The following is a 25,031-nucleotide window of genomic DNA, read 5'->3' as shown; positions in this document are numbered from 1 at the left end:
ACCTTTACACAAATCAGAGCTTTCAGGATAACAGGTTTCTGGATAACGGATCCTACACCTGTACTATCTATTCATATAATTTCCAACTGAGGACATCCCGATCATCAAGCTCTTTTTTTATTTCGGCTGCTTAATTGCAGACTAGTTTGGTTTCACTGGTGAGAGTTTTTCCTCACACTGGAGGGAAAAAAAAATAAACTCTAAAGATCACTCTAGGTTGTTCCCTCTTTAAAGCTGGACAAGAGGTTTAAAAAGAGCCCCATTTGTGTGTGAGTTTCTCTTCTGAAAAGGGTGAACAAACAAATATGAAAGCAGCAATGCTGATCTGCAGAAACAGGAACTCACACCAATGCAGAGCTGCACAAACTTTCGCCGGTTTTAATTCGAATATACAGTCAATTTTTTTTTTTCACAACTGTACTTTCGCCTCTTTGATGGTTTAGGAACAAAACTCTTTGGCAATTGCCGTTTCTTGATGATTATCGTCTGCAAGGATATTGTCGTTTTCGGATTTGGTCCCATTGGGAAGCAAATCTTTGTCATTAAGAAATCCATTTTCTGTTATCTCTGAGATTGTGATGGCTTCTTGGAGCTTGACATCTTCTTCATCTAGGCTCTCTAGAACAAGGGGAAGTTTGGAGCCTGCTACACTGTTCTCTACAAAAGCAATGTTGCCCTCCTCATATTTTGGAAGTGGAGTGCCTTCCTCCAAATTTTTGCTATACAGCTTACGGTTATCGCTGGCGCTTTTTACTGCCTTTTCCAAGGTCTCCTTCTCCGCCCGACGCAGCTTAACTGCCATTGCTGAATGAAAAGTCAAGTCCGGTTGTTCCAGAACCTTATTATCATCCTGAAAAGAAGGAAAAAGATTCAAAATGTATTTAAATGAAACAACGGTGAAAATGTGTGTTAGATTTAATACATTCCTGACCCAAAAATATGGATAATAAAGAAGTCCAAAAACAAACATAAAAGAACCCACCTTGTTGCAATATACTGGTGTTTTATATCAAAATAATAAAAAAGTCAAATAACTGAAATACATTTTCTTTATCTTACCCTGAAATTGGGTCACATCTATTACCGAGTAAATTGGAGAATCCAGAAGGATTAGCAAACTTTTCCTGACAGTCAGGAAAGTTTTAAACGAATTGAAACCAAAGCAAATCAATTTAATTTGACTGTTAGACTGATTTGAGCAGTCAAACCATTCTCCTCTACTTTGCCAAAGTTCACCTCAATCTGTCAGATGTAGCTTCACAACACATCTCATCTTTCCTAAAAGAGGCTGCTCTGATGTTCTTCTGCTTAGGAAAACAATTAGGAACGTTTCTCACATCTTTCCTAAGTAGAAGAACATCAGAGCAGCCTCTTTCTTTCTCCTGACAACTTCCTTGACTACTTGGTGGTCAGACTGGTCAGAAAATGACCAGCAGGTGGCGCTGTTGTAACAAAATTCATTCATATTAACAGCACATGTATCCCTTAATATCTTGGAATAAAACCAAAATAAATAATGAATGTAAATTACAAAAGTGCTTAGAATAGCCCCCTCATTAATTTTACACTCACTTATTTTAAAGGTTTACTTATCCTTTAAAAGGGCATGTAAAGGCAAAAATAATAAAATACCATTTTTACTTTCTTTAATGAAAAAGAAACCTATCTCTATTATACTTTAATTAAAAAATGTGTACCGTTTTTATAAGAAACCCGACTCCATGCAGTGAAATTCTCACTTCATTTACTGCTGTGGATAGGAATTGTCAGACGGTCCCTAGCTGCTAAACGTGGAAACAATCATACTTATGAACAGCAGGGGGAACCCGCTTCTTACTTCCCAGCCATACAGAACTCAAGCAGCTTTGTTTGTTTCCCTGTAGAGCAGTTGGCGACTGTGTAGAGCTTTGTATTGGATTTTATTTTTGCCTTTACATCCCCTTTACTGTTTCCAACTCCAGCTGCAGGGACAAAGATCACGGAGCCAGATTTAATCAGATAAACTTGCATTCTATTTGGAGGATTATTTTGCTGCAGCCACTGGTTCTGTAGAGTTGGAGAACGTCTGTGTTAAACAATAAAAAAACTGTAAAATCCACATTAGATTACATGACAACACAGGACCCAGTTCAGTCTGTATATTCTGATTATTAATCAGTCTTGCTGTATCGGTTTCTTGCAGATATTATTTGACTTGTGCTGTTAATAATAATTAATGACGATCTGTAAGCAGCACAGACCACACTGAGCATGTGCACAGTCTTGTCTTGTGTAACAAAGTTAAAAGATGACAGCCCCCTGTGGCCAACTTTGAAAGCATAAATCATTTGTTTGATTAGGCTTGTGGTGCAGTAAGTTCATGTTTAAAAATTAAATTCAGCATTTCTGCCTTATTATATTTTAAACTTTACTTCTCCTTTAAACATCTTATCCATGAGACTGCATTCATTATCTTAGATGGTGTCCTTAAAAGAGCTGCTAAAGTAAGAGATTGCCTTAAGGATGATAGTTACCTCAACAGACGTTTTATAGGTTTTTAAGAGAAGAGAAGCTCTAGCTTCAAGGAATGTCCAAAGTTTAATCTCATTCTCCCAGCTCACAGGAAATTCAGAGTTTCCAAGAGTGAAGATTTTATCGATTGCATGATCGCCAATTAGGTGCCCTTTTAGTTCATCTGCAGAGAGACCAGGGAAAGATTTAAGTTAGAGGTATGAACGATGTGCCCCCCCTCAAGTCTCTGATTGGTTACTGCCTGGTAACCAGTCAGTGGAAACCAAGAGAGATGAAAAGCAGGAAGTAGTGTTCTGGCTATTATGTTAGACATCCAGTCACTCCAGCCTTTATACATTACATTTTTGGCTAACTAACTACATTAGAAACATTTGGATCAAAGCCCATAAAACCTAGAATTCGATGTAAAGCAATACTACATGTGCTTGAAAATTCATGTACGGGGCGGGAGATGAAAAAAAAAAAAAAAAAAAGCAGGGCTATGCCTACACAATTTCGTTTCTTTTTATGAAACATTGTAGAGAAGTATTACTGGAGAGCACTCAAAGGGGATGTATGGTCAAATATTAAAATCCCTCTTTGGCTTTGGGGAGTGAATATAAGCATTGTTCTAATTGCAAATAATTATTTTTTTATGAGCAGTTTTTTAAGTTGCTCACAGCGCAATCATATCCCCCACATACCTGCTCGTGCTTCAGCAGCGTGTAAAACCTTCACGACCCGTGGCCGTCTCGTCTGCTTGGCCCGCCTGCTTCTACTTCAGGTCCTGCCCGTCTACCAATGAAAACCAAGTAGGCAGTCTTGTTTGCAGACGCCTGCTCGATATGCGTGCACCTCACCGACACTCCCACCATTGCTTGACTGCCTTCTCATTTTTCATTGGTAGGAGGGCGGGACAAGCAGAAGAGGCAGGTGGGCCAAGCAGATGAGACGGCCACGGGCCGTGAAGGTTTTGCGCACTGCTGAAGCATGAGCAGGTATGTGGGGTATATGAGTGTGCAGCGAGCAACTTACAAAATGGGTCATAAGAAAAATTGATTTGCAATTAGAAAAACAGTTATATTCACTCCCCCAAAGCCAAAGGGGGATTTTAATTTTTGACCATACATCCCCTTTAAAGGAGACATTCAGTGTAAAAAATAATAATGTACCAGTGGATTACATTCATTTAGATATAGAAGAATTGTGCTTAAAAAGTAATGTTTCAGGCAGATTTATTGAGTATTTGTGCAGAAACCCTAATAATGCCTCCCTTCCACTTCCTGCTCCCTGAATTCCCAGGCTGTGCAGGGGAGCCGGAGGCTCTCAGCACTGTAGGGCAGCAGCTAGCAGGACCTGATAGGGAACTGAAGCCTGTCTGTGCTTGTGTGACTGCAGGGCTGTGATTGGCTGTCCCCCTCCTACTGTGCTTCTGGCAGGGAGCGTAACAACCTTTTTGTACCTATATATTACATCAAATCATTATTTTTTCATACCCTAGGTGTCTGTATTAATTATGCGTTGTGGTGTAACATCAGAAAATTCTCTGGTCTCACTGTTCCTACCAGTTCCTTCTCCTCTATATAGTGAACTAGATATTATAACGAACGAACAGGGCTGCCAATCGATACCAGGCCTGGATGGTTTAGGGTGTTAAGGTGTCAGTGAGCTGCAGACTTCGGAAGGGAGGAAGGTCCGGTGCCTGCATCTTTTTTTTTATTCTAACTGCTCTGATTTGCCAGTTAATTATAAGACACACGAAGGTTGAATGGGTGAAGTTTGAACCTCTCCTCTAACTTATCCAATCCTCGTGTGGCTTTACCAGGACTTACAATTCAGTGGCAAATCAGAGCAGAGTTTTTTTTATAACTTTTGTAGGGGGAACCCCATGATTTCCAGTGGTAGCCCTGCCCACAAATACACAGCACAGCAATATGTTGGCGCTATATAAATACATAATAATTATACCTGTTTTCACAGCCCACACTAGTAATAAACAAATACATAAAACATATAAGTATCAGTTCAGTATTTAGAAAGATATAAACTTAGGGAACATTTGGAACTTATATTCCCCTCTGTCCTAACATCACACTCTCAAAATCTACTGGTCAACAATGGAGCATGCACAGCTGTAAACCTGCAGCAGGGACAATGCATAAAATGTTGCAATGCATTATTTGGGAACTGCTTAATCTAACATTATTTGTAGTTGCATCCAACACACTCCATGTCACTGGCATATTTCACCTGTTATTATTGGCTGATTGCTTGCAGCAAGACAAAAATATTAGTTTGACTAAACAACCCAATCCCACATTTACGAGTCCAGCATTTCCAAAAACACCCTTTAGCCCCTAACACACTTACAGGTATATAAAGCTGGGTAATACTTTTCATGAGAAGCTCAGAATGTTTAATTTTCATTAGCTAAAGGCGTGTTCTTATAAGAGGCTTAATTAATCGTTTGGTCAGCGCATGTTTTTATGCATTTTTGTTGGCTAAAAAAAAGTATCTATCTATGGACTTTATATTACATGCTGTTATATAAAAGATAAAAAAGTTATCAATGCATAATTACCCTCATCCATGCAGAAAACTCGAAGAAAAGCCAGTAGTTGGGCAGAAATTGGTGGCTCTGTGACATGCAATGCAAATACACTGGATCTGTAAAGTATATATATGAAATTGTTACAAAAAGGCATCCGAAATCACTATTAAAAAAACTGCAACTATGAATTCAAAGTCGACCTTATAATCTGATTTTCACCTGATTTGATGACAGGTTAATGGGAATAGGGCATTAATATTGGTGCTGCGATCTATTAGAACAAAAGTTAATCAAAGTGCATCAGTCCCCCTGAGACTGCCTGTAATGCTAATAAATACAAAGCAGTCTGATGCTCAGGCACCTGGCAAAAATGTTTTGATATCTTTGCATGGCCATTATTTGTGTACCAGACTATTGATACAACCTTAAAAGCAGTGAACACTTTTGTTTTTCTGTGCATGGCAGCAGAAGTCAAACGCCCCATTCTCCCTGTAGTTTATTTTGTACAATACTTACTGCAGTAAAAGGGTTAAAGGGGCTGTTCACCTTCAAACAACTAGTTATTTCAGATAGATCACCAGAAATAACGACTTTTTCCGATGACTTTGTATTTGATATGTGTCGCTGTTCTTCTAATATTGAAGTGTAGTGTCATTTTTCACCTTCTAAAGCAACTCTGGGAGGGGGGGTCGACGACCTTGTAAACGGTTCTAAACTGATACATTTAGTTGATACATTTCTTCTTGCTGAGCAGAATCTCTGGGTTTTAGTGATGGGCAGGGCGACCCGCACCCGCCCGCCCGCCACCCAAGCCCAACTTCCAGGTCCCTTTTATAGACCCGCGCCGCCAATGATGTCACAAAAGGGATGGGGCGAGCAGGCGCAACATCTTTAAGGAACAGCCCGGAAGTCGGAAGCCGGCATTTGACGGTGGCAGGCGGGGAGTGCAGGAGAAGAGCTCAACCCACACCTGCCTGCTACCCGCAGAGAACAGTGCAAGGTCAGCCCAAACCCGACTGACCCGCGGGTATCGGGCCGGCCTGCACATCACTACTGGGTTTCATTACAGGCAGCTGTTAGAATTGATACAATAGTTGCTAATATTCCAGGGATGCTTCTGAGTAATGTATTAACTAAATGTTGCAAAATTGTAACACTTTAGTCTGCGCCTAAATTACTGAGCTAATAAACAGACATCAGAGACATTCAACTTTAAACTTAGATTTTGGAAAAAAAACGTAAAAGATATAGAATGGAAAGTAATTGAAAAAAGTCTTTATTTCTGGGGAACAATCTGAAAACAACTAAACTGAAGGTGTTTGGAAGGTGAACAACCCCTTTAAAGTGGTGCTGAACAGTGTGCCAAACCCTATGCAGATGGTATACTATTCAGCACCAATACTAATTATGACAATTTTGCAGCAACAGTGCCCAGGTGAACGTATATTTAATAATATATAATTATATTAAAATAAAATTATATTATTAAATATATATTATATAATTAAAAAAACCTACAGGGTAACATTATATTATAAATAATTATATAATAAAAAAAATCTACAGGGTAACATTGTAAAAACTGCTGCGTTGCTGATACTTTGTGCCGGTATAGTCTCCTGCATGTTGGGCGCTAGACCGGAAAGTATTGCAGGGACACAGTCTCAGGGGAAGTGCCGGGTTTCATGCGTAAATCAGGCGTTCAGCACTTACACTGCACTACAAGATTCCACTGTGTGTGATTCAATAAAGCCGCTTTTCCTACATGAAGTCTGTGTCCCTGCAATACTTTCCGGACTAGCGCCCAACATGCAGGAGTTCAAGTTAGAAGGAGACTATACCGGCACAAAGTAATTGGCGACTCGCGAGGGCAGCAGCTGGGAGGACACAGCGTACCGGGTGAGCTCTGATGCGGTCCGCATCATTATCGTTCATTTCACTAAATATGCATTGCTTTCCCTGTTCTACAAATCAAGAGACCCAAGATCTATGACTTTTATAAAGTAATTTTTTTTTTTGCAATTAAAAAGCAATTATTAGGATGTATGGATAATTTTTGTGGCATTTTGAAGAACAACTAGTTATAAGGATTTTAGGAAAGAGCTTGCGAGCCCTTGGAGTTTTGTTTTGTGTGGGGGGCTGTGCAACTGTTGAAATGTTGCGGAAACAAGGAGATGTATAAAGCAGTTCAAGTCTCATTAAAACAGCTGTATGCAAGACTTACGTGGGGATGCCAGCGCGAGCCAGGACTTCAGCCTTCATGGCATACAGCCGGTCGCTCTTACTGACACCCAGCTTTATTTTCACACGATCGTGCAAGTTATTTTCAAAGAAGAAGCCATTGTGGATAACAAATTCAGCATTGGAACGAGTTCCATAAAATATGTAAATCTAAATAGGGGGTATTAAGAAGAAATAAATAAACAACAACCACCAAAAAGGTCTAAAGCATGTTCTCTGGAAAGAGATTACAACTCCCTACAGCTCTGTTTATCCATCTGTGACAGCAAAATAACAATTATCTGCCTCCCAAGGATAAAATTATTCTGTAATTTATAGGGATGCACCGAATCCACTATTTTTGATTCGCCAAACCCCCGAATCCTTCGCGAAAGATTCGGCCTAATGCCGAACCAAATCCTAAATCTTATATTCAAATTAGGGATGTGAAGAGGAAAACATTATTTACTTCCTCGTTTTGTGACAAGAATTCAGTCCCCACACCTAATTTGTATGTGCAAATTAGGATTCGGTTCGGCCAGGCAAAAGGATTCGGCCGAATCCTGCTGAAAAAGGCTAAATCCTGCCCGAATCCCGAACCGAATCCTGGATTCGGTGCATCCCTAGTAATGTATGCATTAATGGTCTGACTTTTCCTTCCATAGATGCCTATTTGCACATATCTGACAGCCTGCTCTGGTTTAAAGAAGAAAAATCTGCAGCTCAGAAAGTTGCATACAATTTTACTGTTACAGTGGTGCTTGAAAGTTCGTGAACCCTTTTGAATTCTAGATGTGTGCATAAATATGAGCTAAAACCTCATTTGTTTTTTACTCTAATTCTAAAAAGTAGATAAGAAATCAGTTAAAATGAGTCATAAACATAATGACTGTTAATTGAATTTATTAAGAAAATGATCCACAGTTACATATTTATGTGTGATGAAAGTATGTAACTATTTGCAGCAATAATTCATTTTATGCACACACATTTATATAGTCCCATGAAGTACAACACTCAACAGGTCTTGTGAAAACAAAAATATAGTTTTGTAAAGTAAATAAAAACTTTTTTTGTTTCCACAAGACCCGTTAAGAGCTGTACTGGGGATTACAGGTATGGGACAAGTTATCAAGAATGCTGGGGACCTAAAGCTTTCTGGATAATTGATCTTTCCATAATTTGGATCTTAATACCTTAAATCTACTAGAAAATCATGTAAACATTAAGGGGCACATTTACCTAGGGTCGAATATCGAGGGTTAATTAACCCTCGATATTCGACCGGCGAAGTAAAATCCTTTCGACTTTGAATATCGAAGTCGAAGGATTTACCGCTATTCCTACGATCGAACGATTCGAAGGATTTTAATCCATCGATCGAAGGATATTCCTTCGATCAGAAAATTGTTAGGAAGCCTATGGGGACCTATCCCATAGGCTAACATTGGCCTCGGTAGGTTTTAGGTGGCAAACTAGGGGGTCAAAGAATTTTTTAACAGTACTTCAACTATAGAATAGTGGAATAGTCGAACGATTTTTAGTTTGAATCGTTCGATTCGAAGTCGAAGGTCGTAGTCAATGTAGCGCATTCGATGGTCGAAGTAGCCAAAAAAAACATTCGAAATTCAAACTATTTTCCCTCTATTCCTTCACTCGAGCTAAGTAAATGGGCCCCTAAATAAAGTAGTTAGGCTTCCTTTCAATAAGCATTAATGATATCTCAGTTTGAATGATGTACATGGTTTTACACACATACACACACACACTTGTGTTCAGAATAACAACATTCCGACATCACTAACCTGATCAATCACTGTTTTTGGTAGAAATAATATTTCTACATGCAAACAATTTAATAGTAGGTATAGTAGAGTAATATAAATGACATGCATGCTGCTGATTCTGTGTAATTGAATCATTAATTGAGGCTTGTTCAAAATAATAATAGTGTGTTCCAAATAATAGCAGTGTGGAGTTTAATTAGTGAGGTCATTCATTCTGTGAAAAAACAAGTGTCAATTCCGGCCAATATTTAAGGAAGGAAGGCAGCAAATGTTGTGCATGCTGCTTATAGTGCATTTCTCTCTGAAAATCGATTAAAAAGTTGATTGGAGGGGGGGGGGGAACATAAAAAGAAGTGCAGAAAATGATAGGCTGCTCAGCTAAAATTATCTCAAATGCTTTAAAATGGCAACCAAAACCTGAAAGATGTGGAAGAAAACTACCATTCGAATGGATAGAAGAATAGCCAAAATGGCAAATACTCAGCCAATGATCAGTTCCAGAAAGATCAAAGAAGGTCTAAAGTTACCTGTGAGTAACGTTACAATTAGAACACATCTATGTGAAGCCAAGCTATCGGCAAGAAGCCCCTGCAAAGTCCCAATGTTGAAAAAGAGACTTGCTGAAGAGATTAAAGTTTGCCAAAAAACACATTGACTGGCCTATAGAGAAATGGCGCAACATTTAGTGGACTGATGAAAGAAAGCTTGTTCTGTTTTCCAAACACTGAATTCAAGTCACAGTACAGAGTGAAGACAGTGAAACATGGTGGCGGAAGCATCATGATTTGGGGATGTTTCTCATACTATGGTGTTGGGTCTATTTATCACATACCAGGGATCATGGATCAGTTTCAATACATCAAAATACTTGAAGAAGTCATGTCGCCTTATGCCGAAGATAAAATGCCCTTGAAATGGGAGTTTCAACAAGACAAAGACCCCAAACACACCAGTAAATGAGCAATATCTTGGCTACAGACCAACAAGATTGACGTTATGGAGTGGCCAGCCCAATCCCTGGACCTTAATCCAATAGCAAACTTGTGGGGTGACATAAAAAATGCTGTTTCTGATGCAAAACCAAGAAATGCAGAAGAATTGTGGAATGTAACGGGTGCCAGAAGTCGATGGACTCCATGCAACACAGATGTGCAGCAGTTCTCAGAAACACTGGTTATACAACTAAATATTAGTTCAGTGATTCAAAGGAAAGCAAAATCTTGAAACATGTTTCAGTTTATCCAGTGAATGTTTGAGTTGGTAAAGAAGAATGCAGACACTGCTATTTTTTGGAACAGCCTTATATTGCCTTTTCTTCACTTTCTGTAAATGAGTAACACAAATTTGATACATACATACATGACTATATTAAAACAATAATAACAATCAAAGGGCTATATAACAAAACACCATTAGGTATATTACTAGAGGTAAATGTTCTTGGATAGTTTTACATAAATTAAGAACAACTGTGAACTGTTAGCTAGTACTAATTCATAGGGTTGATGTACTTCTTCCTAGGTCTATTGTTCCCATCCATGATACCTGTGTATATCTCAGCATCATCCACAGTTATAAACACATGTCTAGTTGTGCTATGAATTTAGCTCCCAACCATCTCAGTAGTTTTCTATACAACTCAACCCAGTGGTGTTTCTACAGTATCAGGTTTATATTTACAGTCTTAGCCGAGTTGCACAGCACCAGGTAATAAGAAAGTTTAGCACAAAGTTAAGTACATTATTGCATGGAGAATTATATACAAACATTTATATAAAGAAGGGTGATATAATTACATCAAGTCAAACTCCCCTCCAGCAACTCCCGTGACCGCTATTTTACAGCTGAAAGGCTATTCTTACCTGTTCCCCACTCTTGAAGTCCTGCAGTGCTACACACTCACAACGGTCATCTTCTAAATTGTAACCAGTTGTTATCTAAGCAAGGAAAAAAGTAATTAATAAAGATTTGAACTCATTCGATATGATTTTACCTGCAGCAAGTTTGTCTTTCGACGGCATAAAACATTAATGAAAATCATTCAACGAGCTACTCTGTTCCACCTGATGTGACAGTTTTGGAACTGAATATTTTATGAAATCTGGCGGGGATAACAAACACCTAGGACACAAACTGTATACCTATTCTACACCTGTTTTCTTGATGTTGCTCAAAGTGCATGATGTTTTTCTAAAGCATCAATGTCAAGCCATGCCTGAGAGACACACAAAGGGGCAAATTCACTAAGCCGCGAAGCGCCGAACGCTAGACCTGGCGAAGCGCAATAGAGTAGATAGGGATTGTTTCAAAAAAAGTCAAAATTTTTTCTAAGTCCCAAAAAACACTGGCGTGTTTTCTACATGATGGCTGATAGGCTGAAAAAGATTGAAAATTTTTTGGGGCTCCCCTTCCTCCCCCCTACATTTCCTGACTCATGGCAACTTACCTAGACAGTGGGCACATGTGTAGGGCAAAATAAAATTTTTATTTGCTGATTTGAAGGTTTTCTAGGCATTTGTAGTGCAGATACGTGTTCCTCCATTGAAATTTGAATTTCGCGCCGTATGCAAATTAGCCTTCGCTAGCGTAACTTTGCTTTATATAGCGAATCAACGCTAGCGCAACTCCGCAACCTTACGCTACCCCTGTGCGCAACTTCGGATTTTAGTGAATTTGCGGAGACCTGGCGAAACTACGCCTGGCGAAGTACGGCGAAGTTGCGCCTGGCGCAACTTCGCATCTTAGTGAATTTGCCCCAAAGACTACCTGCAGCCTACACAACAAATTGTTTAATGTGCTTAAACCTAAACAGAGCCATTTAAATAAAAAAACAGTTTGAAAACTATTTTCCTTTGCTTTTAGAGAATGGCAAAATTCAGACAGCTACTGTTAAACACTCGCTTTGCACTTCAATGGAAAAGGTTTTCAAATGATTCAGATTATTTCTGATTTTGGCTGAAACGGTTTATGGTTTCTCACATATAGGAGGTTTGTTTATCACCTAAATAACATTAGATGCATCCTAAATAATTATAGATGCAATGCATTTGGCAACAAATATAGCGCTGATCCCCAAAAGACCCATCTTCGTCATTTTCTCCATACACAGTAGCTCAGTTGCACTTGGTTTTTAAAAAGAACAAACTACATATAATAAAACAAATACTCTGCTTTATATTCTCTACGTGCATGCTTTTATATTAATCTTGAAATAGTGTTACTTGTAAAATGCAGATGTGAAGAATGAAGACCAAGTATGGCCAAGAATGAAGACCAAGTATGGCCAAGAATGAAGACCAAGTATGGCCAAGAATGAAGACCAAGTATGGCCAAGAATGAAGACCAAGTATGGCCAAGAATGAAGACCAAGTATGGCCAAGAATGAAGACCAAGTATGGCCAAGAATGAAGACCAAGTATGGCCAAGAATGAAGACCAAGTATGGCCAAGAATGAAGACCAAGAATGGTCAAGAATGAAAAGAAACTTGCCTTATTAAATTAAAGGTTATGTACCATGAGTTAAATAGTTGCAAGATATAGGAGGCATCTGTTTTACAAAACTTTCAGTGCATTATTATCTTACAGACACAAATAGGAAGTTTATAAGTATAGCCATTCACAACAGTTAAAGGATTGGATTATGAGCACCAGATTTTAAACTGATGCTGTGCTAGTGCTTCAGGAGTTGCATGTGAGTTTAGTTGGGAAGAGGAAAAGTTCTTTGCAGTTTAAATCAGCACCGGAATTCCAAAGGTAAAAAGCAACATGGTAGAGACCTCTCTTAAGAGAGAAAAGAAGGATATAGGCAGCACAGTATATCTGTGAATTAAAAAAACAGTTTACAGACTATAAAGTCACTAACAGTAGGTGAACTCTACACAGGATGCTTGATCCTCCCTATACTACTAAAGAACATTCAATAGGGGATATCATCAGACAGTTCAACCGTTTCAACTTAAATAGAGTTGAAAAATTGCAGTGCTGACAATACAGAACGTTAATCAGTTAATTATGCTGCAGATTCCTCTGCTGTGCAGTAGTAATATCAAGTTATTTGGTTATATAAAAAGAAAGAAATGATAGCTTTGTTTAACAAGCAAAATAACATTTTGTTGACAATTCTGAAAACCCACAAATAAGATTTTGAAAAAATAACTCAAGACACAAATGATTGACGTCTACTTGCGATCTCAATAAACCAGTTTGTAACCCAATAGAGAGTCCTGCCCGGAACCAATTTCTAAGACCCAGACCCGACTCGCAGCACCGCATATTTTACGACTTTGATCCGCTACCCCAAACTGCCTTTTCCGACAACCCGCCGACCACCATCAAACAGGAAGTGATGGTGCTGCAAAGTGACTTCATCAGAAGTGGGCAGGGACAGAAACAAGTTTTGCAAAACTTTAAAAGGAGTAAAATATACACAATATTACATAGGATAATACATTTAGATGAGACCCTCAACCTGACCAGCAGAGCCGCGACCGGCGGCAATACCCACTGAAAATCCTCCCCTCATTCCGCAGTGTGCCTGCTTTTATTGCGGGTTACCCGCGGGGGACCCGCTGCAGGACTCTAACCCAAAGTAAAGTTAGAAGGTGACAGTCAAGGGATAGAAATTTTAACATTTCAGTGACAAATCCTGGATCCAGAAACCTGCGCATATCACAACTGCAATTAAATGTGAATTGAGCCACACAATTTACAAGCACTTACCAACCCATTGGTGTGATTACACATATCCCATAATGGGATCAACGCCAAAGTAACTCTTGATCCATCCTCTGTTGGGATCTGGTTCTGTCTTGTCATGACAGAAGATACTGCCCATCTAGAATCAGAAGAAATGGACATTTATTTTTAAAGGGACAGAGAAAAGGTCTTCTTAGAACCATGAAATTACACAGGGATTCAAAGGACAAATGGCGTTTGAAAAGAAAAAAAAAAAGTTGCCATAATTTAAAATGCTAACTAAGCTATTAATAAACTTCTTAAATTATTAATTGGATGTCTTGTATCTCACTTAAAGAGGTGGTTCAACTTTGTGTTATGTTTTAGTATGATGTAGAGAGTGATATTCTGAGACAATCTGCAATTGGCTTTGATTTTGTTTTATTTGTGGTTTTATTCAGCAGCTCTCCAGTTTGCAATTTCAGCAATCTGGTTGCTAGGGTTCAATTTACCCCAGCAACCATGCATTGATTTGAATAAGAGATTGGAATATGAATAGGAGAGGGACTGAATAGAAAGATCAGCAATAAAAAGTAGCATTAGCATAAAACGTGTATCCTTACAGAGCATTTGTTTATAGATGGGGGTCAGTGCCCCCTATTGAAAGCTGGAAAGAGTCAGAAGAGAAAGTAAAAATAATTCATAAACTATAAAAAATAAATATTGAAGACAAAATGAAAAGCTGCTTAGAATAGGCCATTGTATAAAATACTAGAAGTTCACTTAAAAGGGTTGCTCACCTTTGAGTTAACGTTTAGTACGAGGCAGAGAGTGATATTCTGATACAATTTGGAATTGGTTTAAATTTTTTTTATCTAAGGTTTTAGAGTTAATTGAGTAGGAGAGGACCTTACTAGAAAGATGAGGAATAAAAAGTGGCAATATAGCCTTATAGAGCATTTGCTTTTTAGATGGGGTCAGCGATGCCCATTTGAAAGCTGGAAAGAGTCAGAAGAAGAAGGCAAATAATTATAAAACTATAAAATATAATTAATGAAAACCAATACAAACGTTGATTCGAATTGGCCATTCTATTACACGCTAAATGTTTACTTAAAGATGAACTACCCCTTTAAAGTTGAACCACGCCTTTGAAAAGAAAATGGCATTTTAAAGGAACCAGTCTGGGTTAAAGAGCAGCACCCAAACCATCCTTATATCTAACTTTATTGCCACATGTATTGGCATCTGTGCGTATGAAAATGCAATGAAGTGCATGCATCTGGCTCATTAGAGCCACCAAAAGCATACTGGTCCAACAGAGCAAATGGGGCGATAAACCATTACAGTAGTGGAGGGGGAGTCTGCTTTTACAGCATCATTCTATCCATCATCTTACTGAGAACAAACAAAGGACCAACCTGTAATCATCGAAAGTGAAAGAATCCTTCAAAGGCAGTTTGGTGGCATTAGGATGGGTCTGGGGTTTTGAAGCAATGAAGAGAAATGGAAGGAAAATAGGAAAACAAAAATGAGAAAACAGTCAGTACAATTTCATAATTTAGCTTCTTAACAAGAGCCAAATGAAACAGGAGGCGTCCAGCAGCGGTACTCAGGGATCAACCTGCTATTATGTTCCCATACATCACTGTCAAGTTAATTTGTTGTGCCCAGCAGCTGCCATTAATCTGCGTCTTCATATTCTTAGACTGGAACTCGCAGACATCACAAATTTAACAAAAAAAAAAAGTGGCCAGTGCGAAAAGGAAGCACCCTTTGTTTCAACATACACAAACGTACGCAAGGATTAATTAGACAACTGTCTGGACAAAGAAATGGCTATGATTTTTCTTAAGTCATTACTTTATTGTTTTACACAACAAAAATTTAATATTTGATCTGATTTTATGTTTAGTAACATGGATACGCGGATTTGTTCTAATTAAAAGTACGTTATAGATGCCAACACTGTACTTTTATGCTATATAACTGAAGGGATGTGATTTTCTGTGCCCCCCCTCACTTTCTGCAGTAAATGGGAGAGCCCAGAAAGACAGAATCCCTCCGTACAGAGTGAGTTATGGCAATAAACACACATATTTTATAGAAGTGATGAACTAACAATGGAGCAGATCAGATGAAAGCCCCCTTTCAGTTGTTCAGTTGTTCAGCTGTTCTCTATGAAGTGTTCCAAGGATTAAGGTCAGTGTCCAGGATAACTCCAGATCTATTCCCCTCTCTATGGGGCAAATTCACTAAAGTGCGAAGCGCCTAACGCTAGCACAAATTCGCCACCGTGACGTCATTTCGTTACTTCTCCGATTTACTAACGGGCGCTGGCGTAAATCTTCTAGCGAAGTGGACCTACTCTAGCACTACTTCGCACCCTTACGCCAGGCGAAGTTGCACTATGGCGACGGGACGTAACTACGCTAATTCACTAACTTGCGGATTTTCATGAACGTTAACTCTTGCGCCAGACTTGCCTTCGCCAACTGAGACCAGGCGAAGTGCAATAGAGTAGATAGGGCTTGTTTAAATTTTTTCTAAGTCCCAAAAAACGCTGGCGTCTTTTCCTTTTTTAAGGGTGATAGGCTGAAAAAGATCGTACATTTTTTTGGGGGTATCCCCTTTCCCACCTACATTTCCTAACATATGGCACCTAAACTATACAGTGGGCACATGTATAGGGCAAAATAACAACTCTATTTTATTTTATGAAGCTTTCCCAGGCTTGTGTAGTGTAATGTATTTGCTGCTACATATACCTCCATTGTACTTTAACTTGGCACCGAATGCAAATTAGGCATCGCTAACGTAACTGCGCTTTCCTTGATGAATTAACGCTAGCGCAACTTCACTACCGTTTGCCTCCCTGAGCGCAACTTCGGATTTTAGTGAATTAGCGGCGTCCTGGCGAAGTGCGGCGAAGCCTGCGCTAGCAGGTTAGTGAATTTGCCTCTATATCGGAATCATTTCTTTTATAGCAGCCCAATAACAGATATTATGAGCTATGCAGGACGCAGTTACGTTCTTGTTATGCTGAGAAATGTAATCAAACACCTCTTACATAGCTTACAATAAAAAGCCCTGAGAATGTGCTGGGAAGCCTCCTAGTGCCGTTAATGAAGTCCTGTGTAGGATGCAGTTTTACTGTTGGTGCATTAGCATCTCAAGTGCAAGGCAATTTATCATCGCTCACTGTAATGTACTCGCTGGCACCGTGTGCAGGACAGTAGGGGATGAGGTAAAAGTGGCTCAAACTATAAATCAATTAGAAAACAAAAGATTGAGCTCAGTGCACAATTTGAGGAAAATTATACACTGCGAGCCTGCCAATTGGGTGGGAGATTGCCAGTGGCTTCTTCTCCACCTTCTCCCACTCTCGCTCTTTGTATAACCCTTTGCTTCCCATGCCTGCTTAATTACTTGCACAAATCTGCTTACGATGCGCCTCCATTGAACTGGTTAAAGATGCCTACACAAAACAGTGCATGCCTCCTGGAGTTAACCCTTTGTGCTACAAGCATATACTTACTTTGGTGGGTAATGCTTTCCAGTTCAGTCTTTCATTTTTCAGGCCCCAAAAATGTATAGAGGCTGACCTGTTGTACCAATATTTATTGAAACTGTATATGAATTAGGGACTCATGGGGCTCCTATACCTCCTGCGCCCCCCTGCAGCCACAGGGTCTGCTTCCTCTGCTTGCCCCTGCTTTAAACTATTCCTAAGTACGAGTTTTCTGCTCTGTACAGCTTCCATTTTTAATTTGTGTCTGACATTCTCTAGAAACACTGACATGCCCAGGGCCAGCAGCTCAGGCACCAGATTTCTTTATTCAAAAGACAATGTCTAGATGGCCATAGATGAAAAAATCAAGGATTCGTACAATTTTCGGGCCGTGTGTGGAGAGTCCCGACATTTTTCGTGCCATGGCGATCGGTCGTTCAGTCGAACTGAGAGGTTTTCCGTCGGCTGCCTATAAATCTCTGCATGTATTGCCGATCTGACCATATCAGTGGGACTGTCACCAGCTTTGTCGGACATAAACTTTCGATTGCTGTCAGGGGCAGCTTTACTTTATTTGATCTGAACGGTTAGTGGCAGGTCGGGAGATTGGGCCGTCCGATCGTTCGTCCGATATAGCAGGAAATCTGCACGTCTATGGCCAGCTTAAGCCAGCAAAATATCCTCTCTGTGTGCATGACGGCATTAGATGGAAAGGCTGTTAAAGTGCACCTATTGTATATATATATATATATATAAAAAAAAAAGTTTCCCCCCACTGGAGATGCAGGATAATAGAGCCCACACAATAGTTTTTTTTTCTCAATAAAAATGCCCTCTGTGAGCGCTTGGCTACCTTCACTAGGCACCAATGTCTAGTCACATACATGCGCAAAATGAAAGATTCTTCTGGCTCACTCAGTATGTGCATGTGTGTGACATCACATGTACACGTAAAACATTCAAGGGGGCAGATTTCCTAAAGGGCGAAGTGACTAACGCTAGCAAAAATTCGCCAGCGTGACATCATTTTGGAACTTCACTGATTTCCTAACAGGCGCAGGCATCAGTTCGCTAGCGAAGGTGATAGATGCTAACGTTGCTTCCCACTCTAACGCCAGGCGAATTTTCACTCTGGCGAACGCATGTAACTCCGCAAATTCACTAAGATGCGGATTTTACGGAACGTTCCCTTTTTCGCCAGACTTTCCTTCACCAGCTCAGACCAGGCGAAGTGCAATGGAGTGCATAGGACTTCCACAATTTTTAGTGCAACATTTTTCTAAGTCGCAAAAAAACGCTGGCGTCTTTTCCTTTTTTCAGATTTACATTTCCTAACATATGGAACATAAACTATACAGTGGGCTCATGTGTAGGGCAATATAACAACTTTATTTTATTTATTAAGGTTCCCTGGACTTGTGCAATGTATTTGCTGCAACATATACATACGTCCATTCAACTTTATCTTTTCCCTGCTGTATGCAAATTAGGCAATGCTAGCACATCTTCGCTTTGATTGCCAAAGTAACGCTAACGAAAATTCGCCAGCGATCAGCGTCATGGACGCACCCTCGCATTTTTGTGAATAAGCGCTGTCCTAGCGAATCTACGCCTGGTGAAGTGTTGCGAAGGCTGCGAAGCCGTCACTGGCGAATTTTTGCATGTTAGGGAATTTGCCCCAAGAGCGGTGACATTTTGATAAATGTCACAACATGGCTGCATCAGGAGCTTCCACTCAGCTCAGGTTTGGGGGAAACATTTTGTTGATGATAGGTACCATTTAAGTTAATAAATTATGGAAAGATCCGCTATCCGGAATGCCCCAGGTCCCGAGCATTCTGGATAACAGATCCCATACATATATATATATATATATATATATATATATATATACACACACACACACACACACACACACACACTAGTTTGCGGACTACATATAAGAAGAACACAGGGTTTAAGCCAGCAAGCCTCGGCACATCAGCTATACTGAGAGCTTTAAGAGGTTAAATAAAAGCAAACTCATGAAAGAGGTAAGTCTAGGACAGTTTCCATATAAGCCCGAGCTCGCTTACCTTTCAGACAAGCTTGGATAATAAATCTGTAACCTTGTATTAAAATGATACGCAGTAAATCTGTCAAAATGATTCTTTGGGTAGGAAAAATAATTTTCCCCCTTAGGCTAATAACTGACTCTTTGCTATCCTCATCTACCATCTAAAAATAAAAATACTCACACAAAATGGATATTTTGGTGCATTCAGAGAAATGTAAATCTAGAAAATTAATTTCTTTTTCAGGTATAAATCAGATATAAAGGTAACTTTTTATATGTCACTACAAAATAACTTCCAATCGTCCTGTTTTACGAACATTGCTGTCATTCTAGCACCACCTACTGGCCTGAAAATGAAACATATTCGGCAATTACCATAATATTTGGTCAAGATTCAGAGACAAATTGGCACTGTTCAGCATGTTTAAAGGGGATGTCCACTGAAAAAAAGAAAAATGTTTTTTCTTTCCTTAATTAAAGTAAATGTCATACTTTCCATTATGTATTCATTTAGATTTTGAAATGACTTTGACGTTTTGCAAATTAAATTGCAATTGAAGGCAGTTTGTCGGTCTTTTGCAATTCTCTAATTGGGTTGCCAAAATACAGAAATAATGAACCAGAAATTAGCTCTCCTCCTAGTAAAACAAAGCCCTTGGCCAAGGTGATGCTATTTTTATTCGGTTCACATTTTTAATAAGCAGATTCGTTTCTGGATTTGGTTTAATATTCAGTCTTTTATGGAAGATTTAGCATTCGTTGAATACAAAAATTAGGGATTTGGCACATCCCTAATTTCATGTGTTATGAAACAATATGGCAGAAAACATATGTAACACGACATTTGTTCAATAAGCAATAGAGTTTTGAATGTATGCAAACCTATCACATGTGTAGCCAGTGTGTAACTGAACTCTTCACACCATCATTCATATAGACTGTAAGCTCTATGGGGCAGGGACCTCCTTTCCACTGTGTTTATAACCACAAGCACTTTAGCTCTGTGTACTGTGTATATTTATTGTATTTATAGCATACTTTTATATATTGTACTTTTATTTATACTGTACTGTATGCATTGTACGGCACTGCAGCTTAACAATGCTTTAAAAATAAAGTAAAACACATTATATATATATATATATATATATATATATATATATATATATATATATATATATATATATAATTTTAGTATTTACCAATAGGAACGCGCCAAACAAACTCCCAACGGTGCAAGTGGAATTAGCTACTCCTATGTAGTCAGCAGTGGATATATATGGGGAAAGAAACATACAAAAAAAACAGCAGAAAATACTGATTTTGTTTAATGTGTTACGCCAGCCTTCGATACTATTCTGCATTCAATTTTCGGCAGCTATAACAGAATAGAGATTTTATTTATCTTGTCTTATTTATTACAAATGCTGCCGCCAGATCCACTTAAGTCACACTAAAAGACGGAGGTTGAGCGTTTTATGAGATAATCAATCCATTTTTATTAAATGGGAGCAACTCAGCAATAGAGTAAAATAACATGGTAAATAACAGTAGCCTGCCACACAGGCAAATCAGCTCCATCATAATTATATAAATGAAAGTGCTCACATGGCGGCAAATTAACTAAAGGGCGACGTGACTGACGATGGCGAAAATTTTTTAATAAATTAATTCAGTTTGCAATTTCAGCAACCCGGTAATTAGGGTCCAAAATACCCTAGCAATCATGCATTGATTAAGATAGGAGACAGGAATATATGGATAGGACCCAAATAGAAAGATTAGTGATAAAAAGTAGCAATAAAAATAAATGTATAGCTGGAAAGAGTCAGGAGAAGGCGGCAAACAATTCAAAAAATATTAAAAAAAAACAAAAACAAAAAAAAAACGAAGTCCAGTTTTAAAGTTGCTTAGCTTTAGCCAATCTATAAGATATTAAAGTTAACTTAAAGGTGAACCACCCCTTTAAATTTAAAAAACATTTTTTACTTCCTTGTTTTGTGACAAAAAGTCACGCAATTTCCCTCCCCGCCCTTAATTTGCATATGCAAATTAGGATTTGGATTCGGTTCGGCCTGACAGAAGGATTCAGCCGAATCCCGAACCGAATACTGGATTCGGTGCATCCCTAATTTTAATAACTAAACCCAGAGTGCATTTGTAGCTATTTTAGCCTATCTAGTCACTCACTCATGCTATCTTCTTTAATACTGATATATCATTGCTTGCCATCAGTGGGCAATTAATAAAACATGTCAATATGTTTACAAAAAGAAAATGACAAATGCATTAAGTATTAAATACTGTTGAAGAAGTCACATTGTGTGAATTTTTGATGTGCTACTTTGACATTCATATACAACCTTGGTATTTGTAATTGACAGAGATTTAATAATCCACAGCAGAAGATTTTGCTCAGCACTTAATGTTGTGGCTTGTCAATACTAAAGAAATACTTCTGCACCGAGAATACAATTACAATGTAATATGTACTGTAAGCACCAATAAGCTGATTAAGATCTTACAAGCATTGCAAAAACCAGAAACAAGTTATTTAAGAGAATTGCAAATGTCAGTTTCATTAAAAAAGAATTTTTGCATTTTCAAATGCCAGAAACGCAATATTAAAAGAAAAGAAAAATATCACCAAAATGTGTCAAAGCATTTAAGCATTCCAGGTGCCAGGCTGCAAACAAAAGTCATCTGTAAAAATGTAATGTATAAAGGCTGGAGTGACTGGATGTCTAACAGAATAGCCAGAACACTACTTCCTGCTTTGCAGCTCTCTTGGGGGCAGATTCACTAAGCGATGAATTTGCACTAGCGTCCACTTCGCCAGGTGTAAATTCACCCAGACAACGCTAATTCACTAACATGCGAAGTTACATCCAGGGCGACCAATGTTGGCGAAGTTGTGCTAGTGTTACTTTGGAAAGCAAAGCGAAGTTGCGTAAGCGTTGGCCAATTTGCATACGGCCAGAAGTTAAAGTTGAATTGACGTCCGTTCGCCAGAGTGGAAATTCGCCTGGCGTTAAGAGTGCGAAGTTGTGCTAGTGTCTATCTCCTTCGCTATCGAAGTTACGACTGTGCCCATTAGCAAATCGTCGAAGTACCAAAATGACGTCACGCTGGCGAATTTTCACTTCGCCCTTTAGTAAATTTGCCCCTTGGTTTCCATGAATTAGTTATCAGGCAGTAACCAATCAGAGACTTGAGGGGGGCCACATGGGTCATAACTGTTGCTTTTGAATCTGAGCTGAATGCTGAGGATCGATTGCAAACTTACTGAACAGTGGGTCCCCTTAAAGTCGCTGACTAACTCAGAGTTAGAGAGCTGAAAAGCAGGAAGTAGTGTTATATTATGTTAAAAATCCAGTCACTCCAGTTTTTTTAGCTTAAATTTTTGGCTAATTATATTAGACATTTTTTATTTTGCACAGCCTATTAACCCAGTTTTTATTTTTACGCTGAACTGTTCCTTTAAACAACTTTATGCCTCAAGTTTAACAGTTTAAATGAAATGTGTTAGAGTTTAAAGATGAACTTTGTATGTTGTATTTTGCATATGTTTTTCGTTTGTTCTCTGCATGTGTGGTAGCAGCCATTAAACACATCTGGCCAGTATGGTTGGGCATAACTGTATCCCCAGCTCCTGGATTATTATTCTGTAATATGAACTTGAGGAAGGACCTTTCTGGTCTAACAATGTAGTACTCCATGAAATGTTACCAGTTGATTAGGTCTATGAGGTATATTTATCAAAGAGTAAAGTTACAGATCGCCCCAGTCCTCTAGAGTGAAATTCCGCCACTCTCCATTCATTTCTTTGGGCTTTTTTAAAAAGTGTTTATCAATGGGTGAAAGTGAAAGTTCATCCTTTGATAAACACGCCTTTCACAATGCCATAGAAATGAATGTGGTGTGGCTGAATTTCACTCTAGAGGACCATGGCGATCTCTAACTTCACTCTTTGATACATATACCCCTATATATTGTTTTCTTCTTCTGTATGTAGAAGTACCAACCTGCTGTGCACTGCTTGCAAAGTTATATTAGGCATATTTTGATGTAAGAGTAACTTAAAAGGGCCACTAAATCAAAATGGCAAGTTGTTTTGCCAGAAAAAGGAGCCAACAGTATCATTTACAAATATTTAAACGTTTAGGGACACACAAGAAGCAGAGAAATGTGATATTAAGATGTGAGAACGTTTTTATAGTACATCGAACAAAAGTACCAGGAAAAGGGTCACTAAAACTAAGGCCAATAACATAAACCTGTGCCAAGAACATGTATCTTATTTTGTTGGGGGCCTGGATAATTTTCCATTTCATTTGATTTACTATTGATACAAGTTGCAGAGCGCAGAATTTCTTTGGCGTTGACTATACTGCAGATGTGCAGTGTATACCTGGATGCGTGGGGGGGGGCTAACAAAATTACAAATTGGCTCCCCCAAAGTCTTTTGTATTGTGTAGAAGAGTTAAAGGGGTTGTTAACCTTTGAGATAACTTTTAGTATGATGTAGAGAGTGATATTCTGAGACAATTTACAATTGGTTTTCATTTTTTATTATTTGTGGTTTTTGTGTTATTTAGCTTTTAGCTCTTCCATTTGCATTACGCAATCTGGTTGCTACGGTCCAAATTCCCCTGAGACTGGAATATGAATAGGAGAGGCTTGAATAGAAAGAAGAGTAATAAAAAGTAACAACAACAATACATGTGCAGCCTTACAGAGCATTTGCTTTTTAGAAGGGGTCAGCGACGCCCATTTGAAAGCAGCAAAGTAATATGACAGAGGGCTAAGGGGCATCAAAACTGCTGAACTCCTTTGGGAGACTAGATATATAGTTTTGTATCCAGCGTGACTAATGGGGCCCTATACTTTTTTAAAAATGGGCGTTGGTTGGACAATGCCTCTCCCTTAAAAGCCGCATACTGGCGGGGGAGGATAGATCCTTTTCACTGAAACCAAGGTTCAACAGACACTGATTACACTGAATGCTACTATGCAGTAAGACTTTTTATACTATGGCCAAAAGGCAAACAAGTTAGGGACCGCCATGTGGGGTTTACCTTGACGTGGTATGGTGGCTTTTCAACTTTATGATCATAACTTTGTAACTAAAAACCCCTGTTTTGTAAACTTACTTTTGAGACAGGGGCCCAGGGAATGTGCATTAAAACTAGCACTTCCTTTATACTTAAATATACTATTACTTAGCCTTTAGAGTGCTTCCACACCCCTATTTTTATACATTATCCAGCGTGATGGGCCTCATTGTTTTCCTGCTTGTTTCCTTCTTCTTGGTTTGTTTCTACTCCTTTTAGCACTGACCCTTCTATGTCTAGCTGTATTGTCTGTTGCTCCATGCCCATGTTTATTCCGTGCTTATTTCTTTATTTGGTGCACTGCTGTATCTGATATGTTGCTAGGTACAACTTTCCTTAGCAACCACCATTGTGCATCTGTTTATATACGGACCAACACAATTGTTCCTTTTTTGGATTTGGTGCTGCATAAATTAACCAAAAGAATTAATACTGTGGGTTCACTTCTGGTTTGCTCCTTTTTTTGTGACCATTCTCTTGTTTTTCTATTCTAGTGTTACGTCCTGTGTTCTGTTAAACTTTCTCCTTTCTATATCCAAGTGAATTGTCTATTCCTCTATGCCTATGTTTATTTTCTGGTTATGTTTTTCCTTGTTGTCCTGTTATATGTGTTGCTAAGTACATTCTT

At 38.8% G+C, this 25,031-nt stretch overlaps 1 protein-coding gene across 2 annotated transcripts in view; it reads right to left on the bottom strand.

Moving 5' to 3' along the window:
* Positions 1 to 358: 358 nt before the first annotated feature.
* The window catches only part of setd3.S (SET domain containing 3 S homeolog), a 45,004-nt gene continuing 20,331 nt past the window's right edge, over positions 359 to 25,031 (bottom strand). For both annotated transcript variants that reach the window (XM_018232383.2, XM_018232382.2), the window contains exons 7-13: positions 15,144 to 15,202; positions 13,768 to 13,882; positions 10,911 to 10,985; positions 7,266 to 7,432; positions 5,072 to 5,157; positions 2,514 to 2,674; positions 359 to 850 (exon numbers count right to left, since the gene is read on the bottom strand). In XM_018232383.2, the coding sequence (XP_018087872.1) occupies positions 440 to 850; positions 2,514 to 2,674; positions 5,072 to 5,157; positions 7,266 to 7,432; positions 10,911 to 10,985; positions 13,768 to 13,882; positions 15,144 to 15,202 (1,074 nt within the window). In that variant the 3' untranslated portion in view covers positions 359 to 439. The remainder of the gene's footprint in view (positions 851 to 2,513; positions 2,675 to 5,071; positions 5,158 to 7,265; positions 7,433 to 10,910; positions 10,986 to 13,767; positions 13,883 to 15,143; positions 15,203 to 25,031) is intronic.

Source organism: Xenopus laevis, chromosome 8S (genome assembly GCF_017654675.1).
Source record: "Xenopus laevis strain J_2021 chromosome 8S, Xenopus_laevis_v10.1, whole genome shotgun sequence".
Classification (NCBI taxonomy): domain Eukaryota; kingdom Metazoa; phylum Chordata; class Amphibia; order Anura; family Pipidae; genus Xenopus; species Xenopus laevis.
Note: the sequence above shows the minus strand (reverse complement) of the source record. Positions and strands in the feature narration are given on the sequence as shown.